The 26,156-nt window shown below is 37.9% G+C and overlaps 1 protein-coding gene and 1 long non-coding RNA gene across 3 annotated transcripts in view; one reads left to right on the forward strand and one right to left on the reverse strand.

The window, feature by feature from the left end:
- The window catches only part of LOC127059594 (uncharacterized), an 876,248-nt gene that overhangs the window by 599,354 nt on the left and 250,738 nt on the right, over nucleotides 1-26,156 (forward strand). The gene's annotated exons all lie outside the window — the stretch shown is intronic.
- Nucleotides 1-26,156, reverse strand: part of MARCHF1 (membrane associated ring-CH-type finger 1) — an 82,801-nt gene that overhangs the window by 13,693 nt on the left and 42,952 nt on the right. Inside the window, exons 3-5 of one of the 2 annotated variants that reach the window (XM_050974225.1) lie at nucleotides 16,682-16,761; nucleotides 15,658-16,389; nucleotides 3,756-3,936 (exon numbers count right to left, since the gene is read on the reverse strand). In XM_050974225.1, the coding sequence (XP_050830182.1) occupies nucleotides 3,756-3,936; nucleotides 15,658-16,389; nucleotides 16,682-16,761 (993 nt within the window). Of the gene's footprint in view, nucleotides 1-3,755; nucleotides 3,937-15,657; nucleotides 16,390-16,681; nucleotides 16,916-26,156 lie in introns of those variants that run through there. The other variant, XM_050974226.1, reaches the window with a different exon arrangement.

Below are 26,156 nucleotides of genomic sequence, written 5' to 3' on the forward strand. Positions count from 1 at the left end.
AGTGTTTTTCTCAGGTTTAAGCAATTCCCTGATAGAGCTCAACAAGGAACTCATACAAGCTTCTTACCACTTTCTAATTCCTTCTGTGATAAAGTCACCTTTTGAATTCTGCATCGTGGATTGCAGATGCTGAGAGGCAAAGCTGCAAATGTAACTGCATTATTTATAATGACAGACAGATGTAACAGAGACCATGAGAAATAAACCAGAAACACTAAGCAATGCTTAATATTTAATCTCTATGTTTATCTTCATCTGAAGTAATTAGACCTGTCCAAATATATGAAACACTTGCAAGGTCTGTTGATCAATGCTTAAAAGGATTACCTCAATGCAAAGACTCACTAAAATGATTAAACTGAGTTTTATTTGATGTCTGGTGCTTTCAGGGATTCTCTAATTAAGTAACTGTCACACATTGGCACAAACCTACTGATTTAATAGTGATTGTCTTAATTTATGTTAACTTTGCATGTTCTACATTGTCACTTATGGGTGCTAACAGATATGGCATGATATTCCAAAATGATTGTGTTATAAAACCTTAGACTTCGATAGAAAATCTGTTATGAAACATTGAAGGTGCATGAAGGGCTGAGGCATAAATAAAGATGTTAATTCATTTTTGAATTAAATAGTTTGTTTTATATTTAAATCATGCTTTTGTTATTCTGCAAAATGCAAAACTATAGATTGCTGTAATTAAGTTTGGTAGTCTGTAATTTTTTACCCTTCAGGAGACCAGCAGCAGGAATTTTACAAAGACATTATGACAAAATTCATCATAATGAAACAATGAACAGTCAGGAAACAAATTTTAGAATGTTGTATAATAAGTGATGAGAGAGATTAAAAACCAAAAAATCAGAACTGGTAAAGAGATGTCACCCTTTCACTTGTAGAATGTCACTTCAAATCCAGGTCTAATGGCCACAGAAATTGCATCATCTGGAGCTTGACAGAAACTCACCTAAGAGGAAATAATTTCCTTTGTTTTTTTAATAAATTAGTTTCTTATGGAATTGAATAGGCACTCCTTTCTTGAAACAAAATATATGGTCTTCTGTTTAGGAAGCATGGAAAAGAAATCTGTTTTCAGAATTTCTCAAGGCTTGTTAGCAAAATTAATAACTTTTTTCGAGTAAATTTTGCTGTTCCGGTTGGCATCCAACAAAGTTGACAAGAATTGTATTGTTTTCAGATACATAACGTCCCTGCCATCACGCCAAGAGGATTTCAGAAGTTTGAAAATTTTGATTCACTGCAGCCCAGACTTAGGGGACTGAAGGCTCTTGAGGTCTAGTGCAGAACAAAGCTTTAGCAAAACCCCAAACTTTCAAAGTCTGGAAATCCCAGAGCCAGTGGTGTTTTTTCAGATCCTGCATCAAGGAGACAGGATTGTGGAGAGCTTTGCTGTTGGGAGCTGCCTGTCCCACAGTACATTGGTCAGCACCCTTTGTGCCAGTCTTTTGAAAACATGGACTCCAAGGAATGCCCCAAAACTGAGATTTTGGGCTTCATTAAAGCTGCCAAGAAATTTGACAGTGTTTCATTGGGACTTTCCACTTCTGCAAAATATCTAAGTTCTGACAAAAAAAAAAAAAAAAAAAAAATCCTAAACAAAACAGTTTCAGTGATTTTTATAAAGCATGTTTGGGTGGAAATTTACCAGTCAGCTCTACCCATATGGCAGGTCTCATGATCACTTTTTCCTCCCTTACCTTGGCTTTGCCACAGCTGTCAAAATACTTGGTTTGCAAAACAGCTTCTCATAAACTGTTTAGTGCTTCACAAATTTATGAATGATGGTGATGATAGCGCTCACACTTAGTAAGGATCACATATTTAATTAAATGTAACACGTGAAGGGTGTCACATTGGAATGCTGTAAATGCCAAAGGACAACTAATTTCAACTTTGAAATCTTTGGGAGCTTTGGTTTCTGAAATGGGTGTGACTTACAAGAAAGGATTTATAGTTAGGTGCTGGGTCCATTCTACACAAACAAATATTTGTTAGCATTGCATTTGAAGGGAGGAATGTTGCCAGCACAGACTGCCAGGCAGATAAAGCTACTTCTGAGTAGTGCTTGGAGCAGAAACAAAAATGTCCTGCCTGAAGGAAGAGGTGAATCTTTTCTGTGTCAGAAAACTAAACCATACCTGAGAACCAATGATATGCTGAATAAGGTGGCAATCATTCAATTAAGAAATTGCAGACTTGTAGGAATTACATTATCACTCTAAAAGGGGGAGGGGATGTGGCACTGACCACACACAAAGTGCCTACTTCTGATATCAAGTTATGCACATCTTTCATTCCTTTTCTCCTTGGTTGCTATAAATTTTGTTTCCCTTTTACAAAAGATGCTATATTATTTAAAAAAACCAGGAAAAGGCTTTTGTTAAAAATACCAATATCTCCATATTCTCTTGAGAAAAGTGACTGTTGTGAGAGTACTTGTTAGATGTTACATGCTAAAGCAATTTGGTTTGAAAATAGAAACATATCAACTGAAAAAAACCCCAAAGATATGCAATAGGTAGGGTTTTTTATACAATTATCTCATCCTGTCACATAAGTTAAAATTTATCTGCAATTACCAAAACTGAAGTCAATATATTTAAGTTTTTAGCCATTTTTTCTTCTGTTTCAATTTCTAGTGTACAGGGTCAGATCTACCAGGCATTTGAGAACTTTGTCTTTGCCTACCACAAGTTTGCTTTCCAAATTAGCCCAAATTCTCTCTTCAGAGGTGGTTTATCACCATGGACTTAATAGAAAATTCTTCTGAACGGGAAGTGTGAAGAAATTCCATTGATGCTCCTTTCTCTGAACTACTGCTACGAAATTCCATTGATGCTCCTTTCTCTGAACTACTGCTACTTGTGTAAGGCCAACAAAAACAAAATGACTTTTGCCTTTAGAACACTACTATATAGGCATACGTTAGTCCAAAGCAATAGCTGCTACATGTCTTTCATGTAGAAATTCGTTTTAAATCAAAATTTGCCCAGCTCTAGATAGACTCGAACTTCAAAGATTCAACAAGACTCCAGAAGGATAAGAGCATTTTAAAATAAAAATTTGAAGAGAAATTACCCACTCCAAAGAAAACAGAACCCACATATGTTTAATAAACTCTTCACCTTCCCTACACTGACAATCTGTGTAGCATTTTATTGATTTATCTTAGAAAACAGATGAGTGCAGATAACACACATTTGACATTCAGGATGCAAAGTCACCCTGCCTTTTAAATTCCATTAACTAATTTTAAAGCAGAAGTGATTAATTTGCCCATGAGTGTCACAGCTACAACAGATGCAGCTAAATTGACTGTGTTACTTCATAACTGCTGTCTCCACATGGGCACAAGTGGAGACAAGAAGTTATGGGCTTCATGTAAAAATTGCTGGGTGAGCTGGACTGTGTTACTCAGGAGCAAAACATGAAAAGATTTCTTTCTGGCTTAAAAATACATAGATGAACTCGTAACAACATGCTGAAGATAGAAAATCTAAACCAGAAGACTATTAATTGTGCATTTATCTTGCATGTGTGAAGAAAGCGTGTCTTTAGTCAAATCCTCCGCTGCTGAAAATTAACCGGGTTATATATAAGAATAAAATCACCGTGACTGATTACCAGCAGCAAACACAAAGCCATTCTGGACAGGTGTTTCTTTAGCTGAGCTGGCAATTTGCACAGCCCTGCTGGAGCCCTGGGGCTAGCTGAACTCCGGAGCAGCCTACCTTGCGGAGCGGCTTGAGCTTGGTCTCCATGATGAAGTCGTACTTGCAGAGCTCGCAGCAGCGCGTGTCCGAGCTCTTGATCCACTGGTGCAGGCAGGCCTGGTGAACGAAGCGCAGCGTGCCCGTGCAGCGACACGGCGTGATCAGGGGGCTCTCCTCATCTCCCTCACAGTGACAGATCCTGGCAGGAAGGACAGCAAGAGCGAGTGAGCCAACCTGCCAACCAGCAGGGCAAAGGCACCAGGTTATTTACGCTGCTATCTCATCTTCAGGCATGACATTCAAAGGATGCCAGGTGTATGACCTTTCAGATGGAGGCCCAGGAACATATTCCTTGCTCCTTTCTGCCATTTAGCAGCTCCTTCACTTAGTTATTTCTCTTTGAACTTGCTACGTGGTCTGAAGGTGAATCAATAGAAATAACAGTTTTTCCCTTTTATGCATGGCAAAACCTTTAAGACAAATACCAGAGCAGAATAGTCCTTGGTCTGTAAGCAATGCCAATAAAACCCTCAAAGGTAGAGAAATCTAACCCAAGCTGAAAATATCCAGTGTGTGAAGCACAAAAAGTTCCTAGGATATTTCTTTGGAGTTACACAGTTAAAAAATCAGAAAACAGTTTTGAGTACTCTGGAGTCATGCATATGGCACAGTACATACACGCACAGTTTTCAGGAGGCAGGTATTGAAAAGCTATAGTCATTTTTTTTATTCCTCACTGTCTCTTTTAGGCAGACAGCTACGTTATCTGGGAAAACAAAAACTTCTCTGTAAGCAGACCCTAAGACAGAGATTGGTCCCAGAACTGTTTTACCTTATGATGGGATACAGAGCTTTTCATTTTGTGGTTTTGCATAAAGTGATCAGTGTTCTAACACCATCATCTAAACAGCCTCTTCTGTGATACACATCCAGATGTCCTCTTGATTTTCCCCTCTTCCAAACAATCTCATGATCATATCAGGAAAATATTCACCCATCAAAAACAATGTCAGATTTATTGGCAAGCATCTCTTTGAAGGCAGAGAAAGCTTCACAGAGAGCAGAAGGCTTAACCAAACACCTGAAGACCAGGAGATTCAGCTCAATGAAGAGTAATTCCCTCCAATCCCCAGCCTAGAAAAACACAACAAAGTACCCAAGGTCTAATGAGTGTCTTAAGTGTCAAGCTGGCATGCAAGCAGAAAAAAAAAAAAAAAAAAACAGAAAGAAAAAAAAATCTGAAGCCTGAGAAATGCTATTTCAAAATTAAGAAGTAGCAATAGCAACACAGATCCTGCTGTCACACAAATAAAATTTGGGCCTTAGAAACTTAGTATGGCCCAGATGCAGAAGTGTCTGAACACATCTGAAGAATAACTCATGTTTTTACAGAGAAAACTGTGACTGCACCACCTCTGGGGTAGGAAAGCTTCAGGATAAGGTTGTCTTCCTACTGGGAAGATGGGTGACCTTTCCAGAGCAGGAGCTCCTGATGTATGTTAGGAGGCAACCTGACAAAGACATCCCAGGAAAGATTGGCTACTGCACAGCTCTGAGGCTGCCAAGCCTATAATCAGGGGAGCAGGAAATTCCAATGTCTCTACATGAAAGAGCTACAGATCAGAACTGGCAGCTCCACTATTCTTCCACAGTGTAGCCCAGAGCCATGAGAAAATCTATCTATGATAATGGGAAATGAGAACAAAGCTGCTTTGCTGGACATACAGAAATAAAGAGACCAAAAAATTCCAACAGATAAATGAAGCTCTGAATGCCTGGTCCATAAACGCCAGGTTTCAATTTCTGCAGTGGTGCCAGTACAGGATTTCATGCCCCACACCAGTGAAGAGGAGAACAAATTACCCACAACTTCCTTCTTGCACATGTTCCTTTTCTGAGACACATTTTACAGGAACTCAATTTACAGCCTTGTCCTTACTAATCCAGCTGAGTTAGGTGCATCTTAGTATCTTAGTTCTTAGACAGGAATTGCCTATATGGTGATTTCTTACTGAGCCTCTAGCTCAAACAGAACTATATTTTCAAAACACTGAATAGTTATTTTTCTAACAAATGCATTCCCAACTGAGAGTTACATAAAAAACATAATTCTCTTTTTAAATTAAAGCTATTCCCCAAAGGAAGACCAGCATTCTTTGTTCATTTAAATTCAAGCCACACATAATTTATTTTACAGCCTTAGCATTTAAACTATTTAGAAATTAGACAACTAAGCTATGGACACAATAGCCTTTTTTCTACTACTGCCAAGATTGTCTAAAATTATTTTCAGAGCTAAAAATACAAGCCTAAATTTTCACTGGGATCTTCAAATAAAGTGACACTGCAAATTTGAAATGAATAGAAATAATCCTTGGTAGAAATGCTTCTACAGAAAAACTATATGCATTATACATTCTATTTGGGCTTCCCTTGTACATAAATCATAAGCCAATTGTATAAACAACAGGGTGACACTAAGACTTTACAGTAAATAAACTAAATAATCTAACAGCCTCTTCTAGCTTTATAACCATAGGAATTCAAGTCCAGAGAAAATGACCAAAGACATGGCTTTCATTAGCTTCAAGGCTCTTTGGTCTCTTTGGTTCAATTTAACTCTTTGTTATGTTTAACCAGAAGAAATTAGCTTAAAAGATGATTTGTACTTAAACTCACAGTGACAGTATAAAGAATTTCAGTGCCCAGCAGCTGTGGTGACAGACTGTTGGCTAAATGCTCAAGCACCTTTTAAAGACTTGGAGCAGATAACTTGCTCTGTCTTCCTCAGCCATTAGAATTAAACCTCAATTTTGTGTGTCTTTGCTCTTTGATGTGTTCATCTATAATGTACATCATAATTATCACAAATCAGAGAAAGTTAGTTGTTAATGATGGTTTTGAAAAGTTTGCTGTAGAAGAATGGAGGCAGGGATACAAAGCACAGACATACCTGAACCATGTCTGAACCAACCTGGAGGTGGAGAACTTTCATTCTAGTTTCCTGTTGTCAATGATCACAACTGTTTGAACTTTTCAGATTGATTATTTAGCTGGCTGAACTTGGCCTCAGAGCAAAATTTGTTTGCATACTTTAGAAATTAACTGAATGGAAAAAAAAACCCAAAATCACTCTCTATGATGAAGAAAAATATATACAGTTTGCTAAATCTACTGATTTATTCACAAGTTGTAGTACAGCACTGATCATTGTTAATAGCTGCAGTTTTAGCTGCTCAGACACACCAACAGAATTTACATACTCAACTTCTTTCAACTTTTTAGTACTTCAGTAGATAAATAGCCTTTATTATAGAGAAATATCTTTGACTTTTTTTTTTTTTTTTTGACAGCTTAGTGCTTTAAGGATTCCTGTCCATGGAACAGGACCTTTCTTTTCCAGGGAAAAGATGAGCACAAGTGTCCAAAGGAGCTTTTGCTCTATGAATCATGTCTACACCAGAGATATGTAAGCCATTCGATGATCTTCTGATCCAGACATACAAAATTTTGTGTGCGTATTTGTATACACCTACAAACATATCCCTACACACTGAGATCACAGACTATCTATAATTCTTGCAATAAAACTCACTGTGAATCCTTATGAAACAATACTCTGACAGTGCTGCCATCCTTATGCACAAGTTTTTGGTTTATATATCATTATTTTAATTACCCAGCACATATTTTTCTAGCACAAACTTTTTCTATAACCTTCAGCAAACAGATGCACCAAACACAGAAAGTAATGCCAACACTGCACATACATGAGATGAAAACCAAAAAGCATAAACATTCTTTGAAGATGTTCTTAAACATCAGGTTCACATATATAATGCAACAAATGAAGAAAAATATATTTCAGAAAAAAAACCCCATAATTTTAAAATTGAAAATATCAGTACTTGTGAAAGATTTTTCATAATTCATATAAAAACTGTTGCAGAGCTTTTGTATGTTCCTTACAAAACATATTGCCACCACAAATAAATAAACAAAAGGAATTTCTTATCAGATCAAAATGATGAGATATAGCTAAAGTAAGCACTCAGAAGTGAGGCATCTTCAGAATTAAGTGTTGTCATACTGTCTTAAATTCCATGACTATTAATTGCTTTCCCATGTTTTCCATGGTCCTGTTCATTGCAAAAGATAAAATGCAGAAAGGGAAGTATAAAACCAGTCTACAACTTGCAGGCATTCCTAAGATCATTGGATTTTAGCTGATTTTCAGAAAATCAGCAAGAGTTATCTTGGATGCCTGACCTTCATTTGTCATCAAATTAAGACTTTTTGATATCCATACAGACAAATATTTCCATTTTTCCCTACAGAGAAGCATAATCTCAGTTTAAAGGGTCTAAAATCAGTATGGAGCAAGGAAATCCCTTGGAAAGCTTTCAGGTTTTCCCAACAGTTATTTATTCTGGCAAAATCATGGCAATTGAAACTGCAATCTAGATGGTTAACATCTAAGCTGCTTATTGGAGGAGATACAGGCAGATTCCAGCAGATTTGTAGCTTTTTCTTCACATGCAGTTAACAGTTTTACTCTTATTAAAGAGATTAGCTGCCAGTCTCCATCCTCACTGGAAACCCAGCAGTTTCCCTAACCTGTCATCCACTAATCCACCTGACTCCTTGGAAATTAAAAAAAATAGGCTGATCCCTGTCTCTCTGTAGTGAAGTGGAAATCACACTTATTCTGCAGGAGTCCTGTGGGATTTAGTGCTCCACTCCTACTTTGCCAGCAAGTGCTCCTCTGGGACAGCATCCACCCAGCTGATTCCATGGATGACTATGGCCAAAAGGAAGTGATGAAGAAGAAGAATCATTCAGCATGTCCCTGCTTCAGCTGTAAGCCACACTGAGAACCTTGTCACCAGGAGCAGTGCTGGAGGGATAGTGTTTGCAGTAATTCTGCATCACCAGAACTCTCTGTGGATCCCATATTTGCAAATGCTCTCCCTGTCTCAGTACCTGGGAAAACTGTTAAGTTTTTTTGGCCATTACATGCAGACCAAGGGTTTAGCTACAGAAGATTTTATAGACTTCCTTGAAAATACACCAGGTCAAATTTTACCCTCATTAACAAATTTAAAATGTAGGGGAAGTCCTCTGAGGCTTTAAAAAATGGAAATGTACATGGAGGCATACTGATAATGTACATGGGCATACTGATGCCATTATTTTACATCATTTATAATGGTGTAAAATAAAGCTTAAGGGCTATAGATGATGTAATTACATAAAACCTGTATTGTTCCTTAATTTTCTGGGAGCTGTACAGCTATGTCCATGCTAACAAGCATTACAGTGAAATTGTAACAGATCTCTTGAAAAACTAGCAGCTAGTGCTAAAACCTGGGGTGTCTATGCCAGACCCATCCTGGTGGGTGTTTCTTTGATTTGAAACTGATTTTAGACTGGACCAGGAATACACTCTGAGACTAATTCTCAGTGTGGTCTAAACCATGGCAAAAGTAAGGTTGATCAGATGTGCCTCAAAATCAGGCTCCTTATCTGAACTAATGGAGGCCCATCACTCACCAAATTAGGAGGAGCTACAGCTTTGTGACTGTGGCACGTCTACACCAACTGAGATGCAATTTATAGGCAAAAAAGAACTAAATTAACATAGATGCCTAATAACCACACTGTCATTTTCCTGAAGATGGAAGAACACCGGTACAAGAGAAATACTTTGGAACTTTTAAGAGATTTCCTTACTAAAAGAGATAAATATTTTCTCCATATAAATATGCTCAAGAAAGATAATAACTATTCCAGAAATATTTTTTGTGAGAAATTATTGAAAATCTTGCCCTTCACTGGAAAGCACATATGAGCTCATAATGGTTATGCAAAGAAAACTTTTTACTCTGTGTGATGGGTACATCTCATCACTGTATATCACTGTTGCTAAAGGGAGCTTAGTCAGGAAGAAACAGCAGAGCTGAAAAATGTTGGAGCAAGTGAATCCCTGGATTTGATTTTCGGCTGTGGGGATTATTAGCTGCCAGCATGAAATGCCATGAGCTCCTAGGTTATCTTAATTGGACTAAAAGGATCCAATTTCCCAGAATTGCAAAGGGATGCACAAAATTGCTGTCACTACTGTTTGATTTTTTCTTAGGAAAACTATTCTGTCCAAAAAAGGTCATTTTCTCTTTTGCCAATTTATAAATTCCTTACGGTACTTCTAGATAGTTAGAATCTAAAATTAAACAGCTTTATGAACAACTCACAGCAAGTAACTGTCATTAATAAAAAGAATCCACAAAAATCTGGAACTCTGCTTATGCATGGTTCATCACTTGGAAAAAAAAAGATTAAATTCACTGAATATGTTCACCTTGCAATAGGCTACAGAGTGCCATGTTTCTCTTGCTTTCATTTAACAGGTTTTTCTTTTTTTAAATCTCATTTCCATTCTTTCTACTTCTAAATCACAAAGCAATCTAAATGACAAATTGGTCTTCCTCTCCATTTAAACGTGGTGTGAATGAGGCACATTAATTCTCCACACCAAATGTAATCCATTTGTTTATCTCTTCCCTGTCACTCCTGCCCTTCCATTATGCCATACAGTCAGCTGTCTTTACCTGACTAGAGGAAAAACCATTTTTAAAGTGTTGCAACACACTAGTGGAATTTCATAAGGGCCTAGCTCATAAAGATTTGTCTTCCTTTCTGCAAAAGTGATGAGAATTTGTAAGAGCCCCAAGAGCAAACAACATTAGCGAAAGCACATAAATATTTTATTTTGTAGACATTCCTTGTATTTCTATTAATCTTTCTTTATAGGTGATAAATAGGATAGCTAAAGAGTTACAAGTAATTGCTGCCTCAGATGCATGGTTAGTGCAAGATACATGTCTGACAAGATTTACTGCACCAAAAGAACTAGGGACTGCATCTCAAAACAGGATATAGATTTCCTCCCACCCACCTAGTGAAAGTCAAAGCTTTAAGGAACTGAACTCCACACACAAAATATGCCAGCTTTAAGTATTCAACAATGGGACCCTTAAAACTAAGGGTAACTTTCTAACAGGAGGCTGTGCCATTTCACTTATTTCCATTAAAAATAATAATAAGTTCTGAAAGAACAAAGAGAAAGAAGGACTCGGTTCTCCCCCAGACAAGTGAGCCTAATCACAACAAAGACATACTTGCCTTACTTTGGCTCTCCTTGCATCCTTGTGAATCATGGAGAGCTTCCAAAAGAGACTGCATAACCAGATGGCTGAACAGGTGACAGATGGGGATTTGAACCATCAGGCAGATAATAGAATTAACCAGAATTTCACACTGCTTCCAAGACTGATGAACCACCAGACCATCAAGAAGAGGAGGAGATTCCTCAAAAAGCAGGAGATCCCTATCAAAAAGTCACTTTGCAAAAAATGAAGCTCTGAGCAGGAAAGCAAGCAGCAGTCACAGTTCTTTTTGAGAAAGGGGTGAGGAATCAACATGCAGGACAAGATTCAAAGACTTAGCTCCTAACATCCTGAGATCACAAGGTACACACTGACATCCCAGGGAGAAACAGGTTAAAAACCCTCCAGAGAAACATCACAGTCTGCAAGTAGAGCATCTCCCATTTTATGGTGATTTTAGAAGGCTCTGGATGGTATTTCAAGCCTACATGTTCTGCATTACAGTTTCCTCCCTGGGTCCAACATCAAAGTTTCAGTGTAAGTATTGAAAATGAGTGTTAAAAATCAGTGGTAGAATTTGAACCTATATATCTATCTACTGTTGAACTTTCTGGTTTTTCTTGCTCAAGGACTTATTTCCTACCAACCACCTTTCTGTCTTCTGATCTGATGAGCACTCTTCTACCTGAATATTTCAGAATGTAAGAAATTTCATGAAAAATAAATTTTTTGCATCTCCTACTAAACAATATTACGAAAAGACAACCCTGCTAAAACACTTGATTTGACAAGAGAAAACTACATAATCATATTGCCTCTTGTCAGGTGCAGTATATACTATTTCTTCCCATCCATAATTGTGCTAACACAGAAAAATGCCCATAATAGTCTTTTCCTAAGTTTTTAATGGCCTTTTAATTAACACGCTAGATTTTGAAAACTGATTTTTAAAAATTATGCTTGAAATATACTCTGCAGATCTCATGAGTTCAACCTCATCATCTCCTTTACTTCTCCCCTTGCCTACTGTTGTGCCCTACTCCTCAAATGAGGGCCTGCCATTATACCTGACTGCAGAAAGTCATTCACAGTTCATTCAACAAAATCAAAATTTGACTTCCAGTAAAAAATTTGACTTCCAGTAAGCCTCTTTTTTTCAAAGTGAGACACTCCACTTTGCTTAAGTGCTTATGTTTTTGCTGAAATGACTGAATCAGCAGTCCAAAAAGAATGTACACCAAAAACCCTGACTAGTTAAACAGAAAATAACTTTCAGCTATATCATCAATAATAAAATACCACAAGATATACTCATAATCAATACACAAAGAACTTATGATCAACTAGTGGTGATATCAACTACTCAATTTTCTTTTCTTAGTGATTTCCATGTGCAAATCCATGGGACTAACTGCTCACAATCCATTCACTTTGGCATATCCAATACACAGCTGTTCCCTCTGGGGAGATTTTCCACATGCAGACCAAAGACAGCTATTTCTGAGGCTGTGCCTCAAGCCATGGCAAATTCCTGGATAAAATATATAGGAAGAAAATCTCAGGCACCGGGCAACTTAGGAAAAGGGGTCTCTAACTGTATGATTTAGAAAGTCTATCCTGTGACTCTTTAAAAAATAAAAATAAATCAATTTAGGTGCCAAAACAACTCAGCACAGCCAGAACTTATGTTATACCTCAGAAGAAGAAACCTTGCTTCCTAATGAACTTCAGGAGAAAGTAGATGTCCAGGGAAGAGATTGTAAAGGTCAGGATTGACGCCATGACATTTTTTCAGCAGTTTGGAAAGAATCAGTGACACTAGAAGGGCAAATAACTTGCTGAAGTGACCAAGAGGTTCCCCTTAGACTAGCTGAAGCACATATTGCACAACGGTACTATACTTTATCTGACTAACGTGCTTATACTGGAATTGAGTGTGCACTGTCACATTCCAGCTCATGCTGACAAATGCAGAGTGAAGAAATTGTCAGCAACCCATGAGGGCATGAAGGAAAAAAGCTGCCTACCCAGAAACTAAAGACAAAATATCTGTTGCCACGAGATGTTTATCATCCCTGTTCCTCTGCTGTTTCCACACAATACCATTTAGGTGAGGGCCATTCCTCTCAGCCAGTGCTGTCATATCAACAAAAAGACATGAATAGCTAGGATGAAAAGCTTGAAGGAACCCCCCAGGAAAAGAAATTTTCCACATCACAGCCAGCTATGCTAACCCAGTCTTAGCATAAACCTGACAAAACCGCCCTCTTTTTTCCATTTCTCACGCAGAAAAACGGGAATATATGTGCACATCCACACTGACATCCAATTATTTATCTGGGTTTCAGATTGGAGGTTGTGAATTTTAAAAAGAAAACATACCACTGATCACGAATCAATGAAGTGCATGGACATGTCCTGAGAAATAGAAACTGCAGTCTGTTCTGAATTGGTAGTAAAAGCATATCTTCCTTTTTCTTCAGCTGTCTACAAACTGATTAAGTAAGACAAATTATCAGCTATAAAAAATTAACAGGCCTTGTTTTTCCTAGATGTCTTACAGTCGTTATGATACATCTGATGATGACAACAACAACAAAAAATAGTATTATCTCTGACATAGAAAAATGCATTTCTGACTGCCTTGAGAAATTTTGCAGAACAGGTCTCATCATCAACCATATAAAGTTTAATGCTGGTTGTTCAAAGAACATCTCCACTGATATGCTGATATGTGCCTAAGGGCACAACCTATCACAAATTTTCAACTTTCCTCTGCTAAATACGAGCCTGGCTGAAAAGTCTACATGCACATCCAAAAGGTCCATCCTTGAACTGAGCTCCAGGTCTTGCAAAAAGTACCTGAAAATTTATAATAAAATTCAGTGGGCTGAGAAGAAAAATAAAAGATTGCGATTCACTTTTCATCTGAAAGGAAATTTCTAAGTTTGGTGACTTGGGCAACAACTAGGACTAATCTATGTAATGTATTTACAGAACTGTACTTATATATATATATATATATATATATATATACACACACATATATATGTAATATGTGTGTGTATATCTGCGCACCCCCACAAAACCTTTATTTACTTATTTATTTGTGTGATTTTTACTACAGTACAATGAAGCCCATATGAAGACCCATGCTGAAGCGGTTTTTTTCAGGTTTTGGGTAGCTCATCCTCTCAACAATTATCAAATGATCAAATATTATGTATGCACTGCCTGTACTACACTGGCTCTTCAATCTGAGTAGTTCAGAAATAGAAGACAACACTGAAGCTGTGGTAGTTACCTGTGTGCACCTCTGCATCATGCCCTGTAGATAAATTTCAATAACAATAACATGGATTACCAATGTTGCTGTTTCTTGGCATTTCCACAAGACAGAGAGAACCCAAGCCTGGTACTAATACATAAACTCATGGACAAACACAGCTGGACTTTGAAGAACTTTAAATTATTAAGACAGACAATGGACAGACAGTGGAAATGTGTGGCTTTGCTTGGTAAGTATAAAAAGAAGTGCATAGCCCTAGCTGTGTTAGTAATGGCTTATATCTTCTGCTGCAAAAAAACCACAAAATACCTGCATATTACCTTTTTTCTTTTTAGCAATAAGATCCTTGCAGTGTTTCACTAAGTTAGAGCATGCTGTGAGGCTGCATGATGTGGCATCATGAACTTCCTCATCCTCTGTTTACATTTTCACGCAAATTCTTCCCAGCAAAGAAAAGTGAGAAGTTTTGGGTTACCATATGAAGAAACTAAGCCTGACTGTCACTTTGTAGATGAGAGCCAATGCTGGCTCACAGGTTTGGGGAGGGAGAAAAAAAGGAAATACTTGTTTCAGTTCTGTCAGACTTACGGGATGGTGCATTTTCATTTACCACTGAACTAAGTAACTCAAGTGTTCCCAGCTGTGTACTTCAAATTTGGATGTCAGCCCAGAAGTGGCTAGCTTCATCTCATTTCCAGGGTAAAATGCTCACCTTCTTGGTTGCATGCTTCACACCAGGGCATCAGATTGTCAGAGGCCTGAACTTCTGAACTAAAGAGAACTCTTGGTGCTGCTTTTCCTTTCCCAAAACTTATTTTATGGCTTATTCTGCCCAATGTACCATTTCTATCCTTTTGTACCATTCCAATCCTGGAGAGGGGTGACTGAACTAACAGCCCACACACATTCACAGTGTGGAGGTGTTTGCCAGTGCAAAATCACAGACAAGTTATGCCCCACTGGAGACAATGATCTCCAGGCACCATCCACTGGCTTCCTGAGATAATGGCAACTCTAAGACCATAAATTTATTTCATATAAGTCATTGAAAGATTACATTGGGGGACCAAAGCTGGATTAGAACTGATCACATAAGGAGGAAAAGCTCCATATCCCATTGTTTTGAGCTATCTGGCATCCTGCTCTGTTCTCCTGCCTCTGGCTGGAGATTTAAAAAAAAACAAACAATACTCTGCCAGAGGACAGAGTGGGTCCATCTTCATGGAGCAAAGACAAACATTTGATTCCTTTGTAAGACTACTCTTTTTAAATAAGGGAAGTATCTCTTCACATTGAGATATGCTAACTTCTCTGTAGCAAAGGTTCTTTGTTATTTCCTGTGGCCTGCCTAGCCTAGTTTATTACTGAGAAATAGTGACAGAAAGCAGTCAAGGGAAAGGCACTTAAACTGTGGTAGGGAGAAACTCCTCTTAAGAATGCTAAATCCTTCTTATTAGGGACTAACCTGCATACTTCTAAATCATCAGACCAGTCATCATAGAGCACTGGAGGCTTCTGAGCAGCATGAGGCACAGTGGGCCCTGCCCCAGCAGGTGCTCCATGGTCTGGGGCTGCCAGAGCATCGCTGCCAGAGCCTGCCTCTGCAAAGGACTCCTTCGTGTGTCTAAGGAAAGGTGCAGGCTGCCGGTCTCGCTGGTAGCTTTTCTCTTTGCTTCTCCCACATTTTCTTGAGGAAATCCTCGCTTCCTGAGATGATGCTGAAGACTGAGATTCCTTAAGCCTCAGAATCCTTCGGCGGTGATTTAAAGTAGGATTCTCAGGGTCAGACACCTCTTGTTTCTGTTTTCCCATTGTCCCCAAGGTGACAAGTTCAACAGCATTATTGTTTGAGGACCCATCCTGGTTGCTGCATGATCTATTGTTTCTTCTCCCTCTCCTGGCCATTCTGGCCTTTTCTCTTGCTCTCCTCCTAGCCTGAGCCCACTGACTCTCATCCGAAGATGATGATGAATCGGATGCGTTCCAGCTGGATCTCGGAGGCTCAGGATGCAATTTACAGTTTCTCCCCTTTCCTTGCTTTTCTGTGTGCTCACCATTGTCTCCAGTCTCTCTTTTCCGCCTAAACCTTCGTTTTATGAGTTTCTTACCACCAGGCTCCCTATTAGCAGGGGCCAGCACCATGACAGAGGTTGCATGTTCAAGCTCATCTTCTGACAAATCATGCAAGGTAGTAGATCTAGACAAAGCAGTAAGCAAAGGAAAGGGATGGAAATGGTAAGGGTGGGTGGAAAGAGAAATCACACACACAAAAAAAACAAACAAAAGAAAAGGATGAGAATGAGAACATGAATTTTAATAGAAAAACATAAGACTAAAACACAAAAACAAAATCAAAACAGAGATCATAAGAAAACTAAAGCCTATTTCAATTATGAATAAAGTTAAGCAGAAGCAAGAGCCACATAATATTTAATGAAAGCAACTAACAAGTATCAGCCAGATAAGAGCATATTTTTCTCAGCACATACCTACAAATGTCCTGAGTGGAGGGGCAGACAGACAACCGAGATTGACTCCTGGGAGCTGTTCCTGTTGTAGGACTGCTTGCCTGTTGAAATAAGTTAGACAGTTTGGAATCTTTGTCCATGAAATACATTGCAGATATTTTACTGCTTTGCCACATGATCACAAAATTAAAACAACTGTTTCTGCTGTTCATAGCGCGCTGTTGAACACATAGAAGCTGGCAAAATACAGGAAGCTCGAACAAAAGTGAAACCAATTTGTGGAACTAAGTACGACTGAAGTGTTTGAGCTCTCATTCGCTCATGACTACTTTTTGTCACTGTTTGAGGAAGCAGCTTTCAGCATTTGAATTTTCATCTGGCTCTACTGTAAATGTCTGAAGGGAAAAGGTCTGGTTTTCTTTTGTGCAGTCAACCAACCGTGATGATGCCTTTCCAAATCATGTGAAGTGCATCTGTGATACATTGAGTGATGAAGAACACAAAGCTTACTTAGGTTGAGTGGACTGATTAAACAGCAGGAAGATTAGACTGTGTTTTAAAAGGTTTTCAAGGCAATCAGATCTTCTAGAACAGCTGAAAATGTTAAACTGAGATGAGCCAGAAAAATTCAAAGTGCAGGCTGCATCTCTACAGAGCTGATCACATTCTCAAACAGCAGAAGAGATATAAAACATGTTTAGTATCTGACATTTTGCTCACAAGGTTGTTGCTACAAATTGCAGATTCAGTTACCCAATACTTTCACTGAAAACATATTTTGATGGTGTTAACAGTAAACCATTTCAATCTGCCTTGCTATCTACTGGCAGCAGAACTGTATGGAATCCAAATGTAAATCCAAGGCATGGTGATTCTTCAGGATCCCTCAGTGCAATACAACACCTCACAAGACACGGTATTGTGGGAAGTGGGTTCAATAAAATCACTCTTAATGACTTTCCTGTAGCTGATCAGGGGTGTTAACTTTTGATATGCCATCTCATCCACCCCATTGTGATCACCACTTCCAAATGCAGACAAAATTCTACAAGCCTCAGAATTCCACAAGATCGAGCACCAGATGCAAGGGAAGGATGACTATTAAGCAAGAGTACAAAGCACAAATCATACAAAGATGGAATGCCTGTTATCCAAATCTTTTGTACTAGCAAACCAAAGATAATCGAATAATCGAAATTTCTAGCTCAACTTTTACAGACATTTTTGTGGTGTTAAAAAGGTGTTGGAAAATTAGTAGTACAAGCAAAATAATTATAAACAGCAAGTACCTGCCAACACTTCACTTTTAGCCAAGCTTCTCAATATCCATCCTATTTAATGCATACATCTTCTGGAAACATCAGTCACCACTATGTGGATATTTGCTTTTATATGGGCACCACCTGAGACTTAAGAATAGTGCTTTTGCTTCATGAAAACATTCTTCTAGCTCCTAGAATTCAAGAAACCATTTTTACCTGCTGATTAACACCGCAAAAGTACACCAAACTCACTAAAAATATTACTAATCTTTAGTTCTAGTTCCATGAATGAAAATCAGAGATACAACAACTAAGCCAAAATGAGCAATTAAATTGATAAATTGACACAATCCTTGTGTTGTACATTTTTGCCATGTCTGGATTCACCATCAAGGAGGAACATTAGTGTGTGTAGGTGCAGTGTAATGCTGGAAGAAAAGGACAAGTATCTGTGAGAGAAACTGTATTCCATATTTCCTCTTCTACAAATGCAGTATTTCAATGGTATGCATCGTGACAGAGTATGAGTGTTTCTTACATACATATTGGAAACATATGTTAGATGCATGGTTGGGTACATAATCTCCTTCCATCTCAGCCTCTGAGATTAGCATTAAGTAATTAGGCATGTCTTAAGCTACTTAATGAGGAAAGATGCAGACATCAGCACCAATAACTAATGTTATTGGGTTATGTGCTGCTGCAGCACATGATGAAGAAACATCCCTCCACACTAAGCCCCAGTGGAAAGACTGCTGAAGAAACCCAGCCCCAGAGTCGAGTGGGGAATCCTGAATTCCTGCCTCATGATGAGCTCCTTTCTTTTTTCCCCTCACAGCTCCAGGACTGTTACCATTGCTTCTTTTGGGATCTCTGTACTACAGGGGTTTGGCCTGGTCTTCAATGGTGGTCAGGTCAGCTCCATGCAGTAAAGGGAATTTTTACATCAGCTTGCCACAAGAAGTAGCCTTTGGAGGGATGAGGAGACTGGCTAAGCTGGCCCAGCAACCATACACTTGGTCTGCACAAGTTCAGGAAACTTTCAGCAGCTATTAAAGCAGGAAGCCAGCTAGACAGTTCTTAAGAGAGCTGATATAAAGCCAATACCAAACAAGCTCCTTGAAAAGCTTTTACACTTACAATTTGGAACTGCAGACCAGCAGAAATTGAATTATTTTAAGATAAAAATTACATTATCAGTTTGACTACTTAAATCTTACATTTCACTTTCCACTGTCAAGAGGTCTGGACTGTTTCAGCCCTGCTCAGTCAAATTTACTTTCTAGTTCCCCTCTGCAGGCATGATGCTATGTTTAGTTGTACACAACTCATAGGAAAGTTTATTTCCTTCAAAACCAACTGACATCAATATCTTTTACAAAATGAATGCTTTTTGCTTATTTGTCTAAGCCCTATTAGAGCCAACATGACAACTGCCAGGCAAAAAGCCAATGCACCATTTAAGTCTTCAAAAACAAAGCATCACAAGTTATATAGAAGCCAATTCAGATTCTTACCTGTGAGCAAACAGAATTAATTTGATTTCTACAACTTTGTAACACAATTTTTAATCCACATTATCTAAATTTATATGCATTTATCTACATTAAATTGGCTTTTCATGGTAAAATCATAGATTCACAGAATTCCAGGTTGGACTCAAAAATCACCTATTCCAACCTTTCTTGGCAAAAGCACAGTGTGGACATGTCCCATCACCCCATCCAGCTGAATCTTAAAAGTGTAGTCATGGGAAAAAAAAAAAATGAACTGATGGAGTGATTTCTAAAACCAAAAAGGTTATGTGCCTGATATTAATTTTCTGATGCTGATTTGTGTCCCTCACAGGAAATGTGCGCCTTTATTTTGTAAATAGGTCCAGTCTTTGTAAATTAAATAGGAGTGGAAGGACCTGCTAATGTCAGGTCTGTCCTTGCTACCACATGTCATATGAATATAAAAATTCACAGCTAGATGAGCTGTTTTTAAGAACCTGCAAATTCCAACTCAGCTGGATGCCTACCCCAGACCTCTATCCCCAAACCCCTTTACTTTCTCATCCTACCCTGTTGTGACAGCAGTAATTGTATCTGCTTTCTGCTACCAGCACTTCCTCCAGGCTTACCTCAATTCTTTTGGCAATATTCCCTCTTTGCCATCTCTTTTACAAGCCATACATCCCAAACTAATTTTAAAAGTTTAAATAATAATATCTCTTAAATCCAGTCTGTGAGCAAAGATATCTAAAGGAGCCTTTACTTGGGTGGTGTGTTTACAGAGAGAATTGTGTATTTTCAAGGCATATCTGACAAACTAGAACATGATAATTTGAGTCTATTCTGCTCAGGTCCTATCAGTCCAGCTCTTTTGGGAATGTATATGCAGCAGATGTTGGAAACAGTCTCAAGCAGACAGATCTTATTGCTGTAATCACCATCCCATTGCTATTTTGCTATACATCACACTGCATATTTTGTGATACTGTATTTAGTGAATAGAGGGATCAGACTGATGCTGAGGACTCCAATTGCACCTGGGAGGCTGAGTAACAAAATTTTTTAAAAATAGTACTCCTTGAATGAATGTCTTCTTCAGACAGGTTTATTGTACAGCTCACTGGAATGCGAAAACTAAACAAGCACTGTACTAATTTTATCCTAATAAATTACATCAGTAGCAGAATTAAATGTGGTAATTCAAAATAAAGCTGTCTCACAAATAATTTATAAGCAAGGCAGCTCATTTCTCTCTGCCATCAGCACAAGGAAGAGGTCTAAGGGATAATGCCAACTCCAGCTGATCAGGTCTGGCATTTCAAAAAGATTGTTAGGAGAGAGAGATTCCCCAGTCACCACCTTCTGCTGTCTTGGCCAGTTTAGATGAACTCTCTTGTCAAGGATATGCAATTCAATTAACAGACATGACAGGGCACTCATCCATAGTTATTTTTGGTATGTCTGGCAGTGTGCTTTTCAAGAAGAATACTGGTAAATACAGAGCTTTCAGGATAAGTGAGATGATAACCACCCAACACAAGGGGACTTCAGTGTCACACACATGTCTCTGTGTTAGAGAACCAGCAAAGACAGAAATGGGATACAGAAATACAACTGGTGAAAACAGCAAGAATTTCAAATCAAGACTGCCTTTACTGAAGTGTTCAGGATCTGAGAGAAATTTCCAGATTAAAATTAAAAAAAAAAAAAAAAAAAAAAAAAAAGAGAAAAGAAGTCCTCAGAGGCCATCTATTGCTTAACCTGCATGTTGAAACTAGTGCAAGATCATGAGTCAAGCTGTGCTCTTCCTAAGTACAAAGAAGGGATCTGCTTCAGCTTAACAGAAAAGCTGAGTAAAAGCAGATTCCAGAAGTGCAAAGAATCACATAGTAGGGGAGTGAAGCTTTAAATTGACAAACCAGATGATGAAATGGATAGCTTAGATAAAATTGCCTCACAGCTATCACCAGAAAGGCTAATGAATCCTCTCCTGTCTCTGTTCTGAACAGAGGCATTTCCAAAAGCTGGTCAACTTAGAACCCTGCTGAAGAAGAAAGCTGCAGAAAATTGATGGGTGATAGGGCAGACAGGGAACATGTCTAATGCTGTTATTCCCCTGCTGAGTTTGCTCTAGTAGCAGTGATGCATCACAGAATACTCCAGATCCCACCAGCCATTAGAGTTAAAAAGTTGAAACTCTATCCTATTTGAAAAACAACACACAAAGGAATGGATCCCTTAGAAGATGAGAGCATTTGTCTGGCTATAAGCTCAGCAGGAGACCCAGCCTGTCTATTTCAATCTGAAAATTTCTGCTTTGTAAACAATGCAACATTCTGCAGGAAACATCCACCTTCATGAACCTTTATGTGGACATCTCCTCAGGTCTAAAAACTTTCAAAACATGGTGAAGGTGACCCAAGGTGGGTGTTATTTTACAAGCTCGGTCTTGATGGCAGCTGAAATTTGTGTGCATGAGATTGGAAGTGGGGGTTTCTTGTTTTGATTTGTTTGGCTGTTATGTTTTTCTTTTCATTATTATTTTCTTTATGATAAGAGTTCTTGCTTTGTGCTCAGATTTCAAAGCTGTTTTAATCTGATTGATGTCTTTACAGCAACTGTTACATTAATTGGTAACTGAATTTCTGTTAAATTATCTTTCACAGATTTTCTTTTTCTGTAACTTATTCCTTGCACAATTCTTCTCCAAACATTTTCTTTCTCTCCTTTCCTCCTTCCCCTCCTTTCACAGGCCTCTGAAGAGAAGGAATTAAAGGAAAAGAAAGGCACAAGGAAGGAGCAGAAAAATCCTTAGGATTCTGCCAAAAAACACCATTCAGCATCTTTAAAAGTCAGTATGATCATGTTATAAAGTGATTAGAAATCTAAAATCAAAATTGCAAATGGCAAATCCATACTATCATTACAAAATGAAGAAATGAGTAATTACAGTTTTAACTTGTAAATTCAATCAGTTTGTTTAAGTTGTTTTCTCCTGCCTTACTAATCTATGTTAATCTTTATTTTCAAGGTACGGGTTTGACTAAAAAAACCACTTTTTCTATAGGCATAGAAGCACTGCTAGCTAAGCTTTGAATTATCAGATGGACTATAGTGTGCAAAAGTCTTTGTATGGTGGCAGCACAGTATTTTTCATTCATGATTCTCTCCAAGGATGCATCTTTCTAGTCACTATCACTTTCTTAATAAAAATGTTTCATATTTCTTTAAAAAATATGGGCAATTGGAAGAAAGGATGTGCCAGGTTTTATACAAAAGGTGCAGAGCCATGAGAATAGCAGCTTTTGACTGTCTGGAGGGAGCCAAATGGAAATTTAGCCTATAGAAAAGGTGAAGCACAAAACCTGCATTTTCTTTGTTACTGGATTTTGCAGCACTTTATTTCTAAAGGTAGGCAGTACTCAGAGAGCCATTTAGAATTTCTGTTCCAAAGAGGGCATGTGTTTTCACACGTCCCTCTATCTGCAAGACTGAAACCCCCAGACCATTCCTATATCCTGAAGAGCTGTCTCTCAGATGACACTCCTGCCATGCTCTCACAAGTGCAGGTGAGTGCACACACCCACCATGATCCTCCTTGGGGCTGGGGGACTGTGCAGGAGACAGCCTGGATAAAATCCCATCTGTGAGGATACCATTCCTGTGTTTGAACACCTCCATTCTGGTGTGTATTTGATGTCTATTTACTCCAGCCCTAAATGAAGAGAGAAGCCTAAATGTGCCCAAGTAAAAGAGTTGTAGTAAGAATATTGAAATGACTAAACCAAAAAAAGTGAAACTCTGAGAATGCATCATTGAGAAAAACAGGAGATACTGTATTTTATGAAGTGCAATAAACATAAAACTGCACGACCCTCTTATTTTTTTCCCACTGTAGAAACAGTGTGCCTAATGGAATTTGTTTTTAGGACAAATACACAAAATGTGCTGCTGAGTGCCATGGTGAAAAACCAAATGCTGTGCAAAGGTTTCCAGAGTATGTATGTAACAGGTATGTTACAGAGCCTAATTACTATTTCTAATTATGGAAATCATTTAAATAATTATATATAATAAGCATATCTAGTAACTTGCATGCTTTACTTCCCGAGAACAAATCAAAGCTGCTTCTGTATGATATTGGCTATCACAGGATAGGACTGAATTCTGTGATAACAGAAATTAAAATTATATATGGGCACTACACACTGAGTGAGCTTGTATAAAAATATAAATATTGTGGCACAACACATTCCACACATAGATGCAGTTTTTATCTGGATGTGTCAATGTGAGACATTTAGGTACACTCAGAATAATTGGTAAGAACTGTGACTGAATAAATCAGAATCAGTAAAATTGTACTGTATTCTTGTAGGCATGCAATCACATTTTTATGTACTCCCTCTCATTAGAACAACAGTTTATGAAAAGTCCAAAATAAAAAGGTGTATTCAAGAGTAAACTGAAATTCAATTATTTTCTGATGGTTGTCCTCATGTATTTAATATCATAATATATTCATGCAATTTTATTCAGTTCAATTTTCAGGAAGACTTAGGTAAATTCTGCTGCCATGACTTATTTTAAGCTTATTGTAAACAAAGCATAAATTGTATAGATGAACCACAAAGCATCCTCTATACACAGAAATCAAATATTCATATCTTGGAGTTTTAAAAAGTGCAGAAATAGTTACTATACAATGGATCTACTTCTAGTTTCTGGTTTTCTGTCCTTTTTTGTGTGTTCAAAATGAATTCTGTTCTGATGAAAAAAATCTTTTCACTAACTTGTTTACTTTTCACTGTTGTTTTCAGTAAATGAGAGCTAAGTGCTAGGTTAGTCTTCAGCTTTCATAATAATGATTCTGTTTATGAGCAAGAAGAATGATTTGATGACTAATGTAACATTTATACTCATATTTTAATGCCAGTTTTGTATACATCATATTATCTACTGTAAAAGCACTTATGAAGGCTGACATTTTATGCTTTGCAAGAGTGAGGACTTTTTTTTTCCTTGATTTGTTTTCTTTTTTGAAAGTCCTAAGTTTTCCCTCAGTTACAGTAATCTAGAACCTACACTTGCTAGGGATGGAGCTTCGTGGTTCCTTGAAAAAAAGCAACCACCAGCCTGGAAGAGAATTTCCACTTGTGGTTAGCATGAAACTGGCAAAGATCAGTAAGAACTATGGAACAACTTGGAGTATTGTAGCTGCCTGTAGCAAAACACAAGGGGTCACACAACTGGTCTTTAGGACTCAGTCCTGCAACAGGTTACCTTGGAAATGCTGCAATCCTGGTTCTGGCAAACAAAGTCCATGGTAAGAACTTCTTCTGAAAGAACTCTTCAGTTCCTTTACATTTCTTCACCATGAAACCTACCAGGAGATATTATGTGCTCCCTGTTGGTGTCCTGCCTAAGACATGGTGGTGCTTGGCCATTACAAACACTCAGAGTGTGTAATAGAGAGCTCTGCTTCAAGCTGGGAAAACCATCCAAACTGCAATACAGGACTCTTCATACAATCACCTCACACACAGAGAGGATGAAATACTTGAGAACAACAAAACCCATGTAAGAGATTGTTCAATTTTAATGGAAGAGATTAAATGGTAATTCATAACTACTATAAATATTGTATTACTTATTACTATTATTATGATAAATATTGTATTACTTAATACAGAATGTGATGACCAGTTTGTGAAATTTATTTCAGAGTCACAAACTGAGTGATTCAAATCAACAATAAACATATTGGAAACAATAAATTTTTAATCTAGATCAACATTCTGGTGGCTTTTGGTTTTCATTTGTATGTTATTGAGAGGAGCCCCACCTGACACAAGAAACCAGAAATTGCTAACATAGAGTAAAAACAATTATTTCCTTCTTTCTTTCCCCTATTGCTATTCATATTCCAAATTAGACATGTGAATATTATCACACAGAATATTCCAAACAAGCACCTTACTTCCTGATATAACTCGACAGAGTTTCATTAGATGGAAGCTTCAGAGACTTGTAAATAAAAAGTGTTCTAACACCTGCTCCAGGCTTTTGAAAAGTAATTGAGGCAAATCAAAATTCAGGCAATTTACTCCAAGCCTGATTTTCTCTGCACTGAAAAATAAGCCCAAGGTTCCCATCAGAGAATTTTAGATCTTGCTGCTGAGATAGCATCCTTCCCTAATGAGCTCTTGAATCATAATTAACATACAGAAAGATAATTACAGTGTTTTAGAAACATTTCTTCCAGAAAGCATTTGAACATAACCAGGCAGCCTCAGAAATACATAGAGAGCATAAAGTCTACAGACTGTAATTCAGACACAAAATTTGTTCCACTGGTTAACCACAACAGAAAACAATGAATCCACCAGATCCCTCCCTGACTACCCTTCCTCTTAAATGAACATCTATTTAGGAAGACATGAGAATTTTAATGAAAGAAGTTACAGTGCACAGAAAACTAAGCAATGGCAAATAGGTAATGATCAAGGTCAAGTTTTTAATTTACTGAGATTTTTAACACATGCAGATAGGATAATATCAACTCTGAAACCAGAACACTGCACAATACTATCTCTTACAAAGAATAATTAAGTTCCTTCTGCAGCCAGCAACATTGGAAATAGGTGGGAAAAAAATTCTAACGCTTAAAAATATAGTAATAATTTTAAATCATCAAGGCTGCTTCATAACTCACATTTCCAAGTGTTTCATATTTTT

This window comes from Serinus canaria, chromosome 4, assembly GCF_022539315.1.
Source record: "Serinus canaria isolate serCan28SL12 chromosome 4, serCan2020, whole genome shotgun sequence".
NCBI lineage: Eukaryota > Metazoa > Chordata > Aves > Passeriformes > Fringillidae > Serinus > Serinus canaria.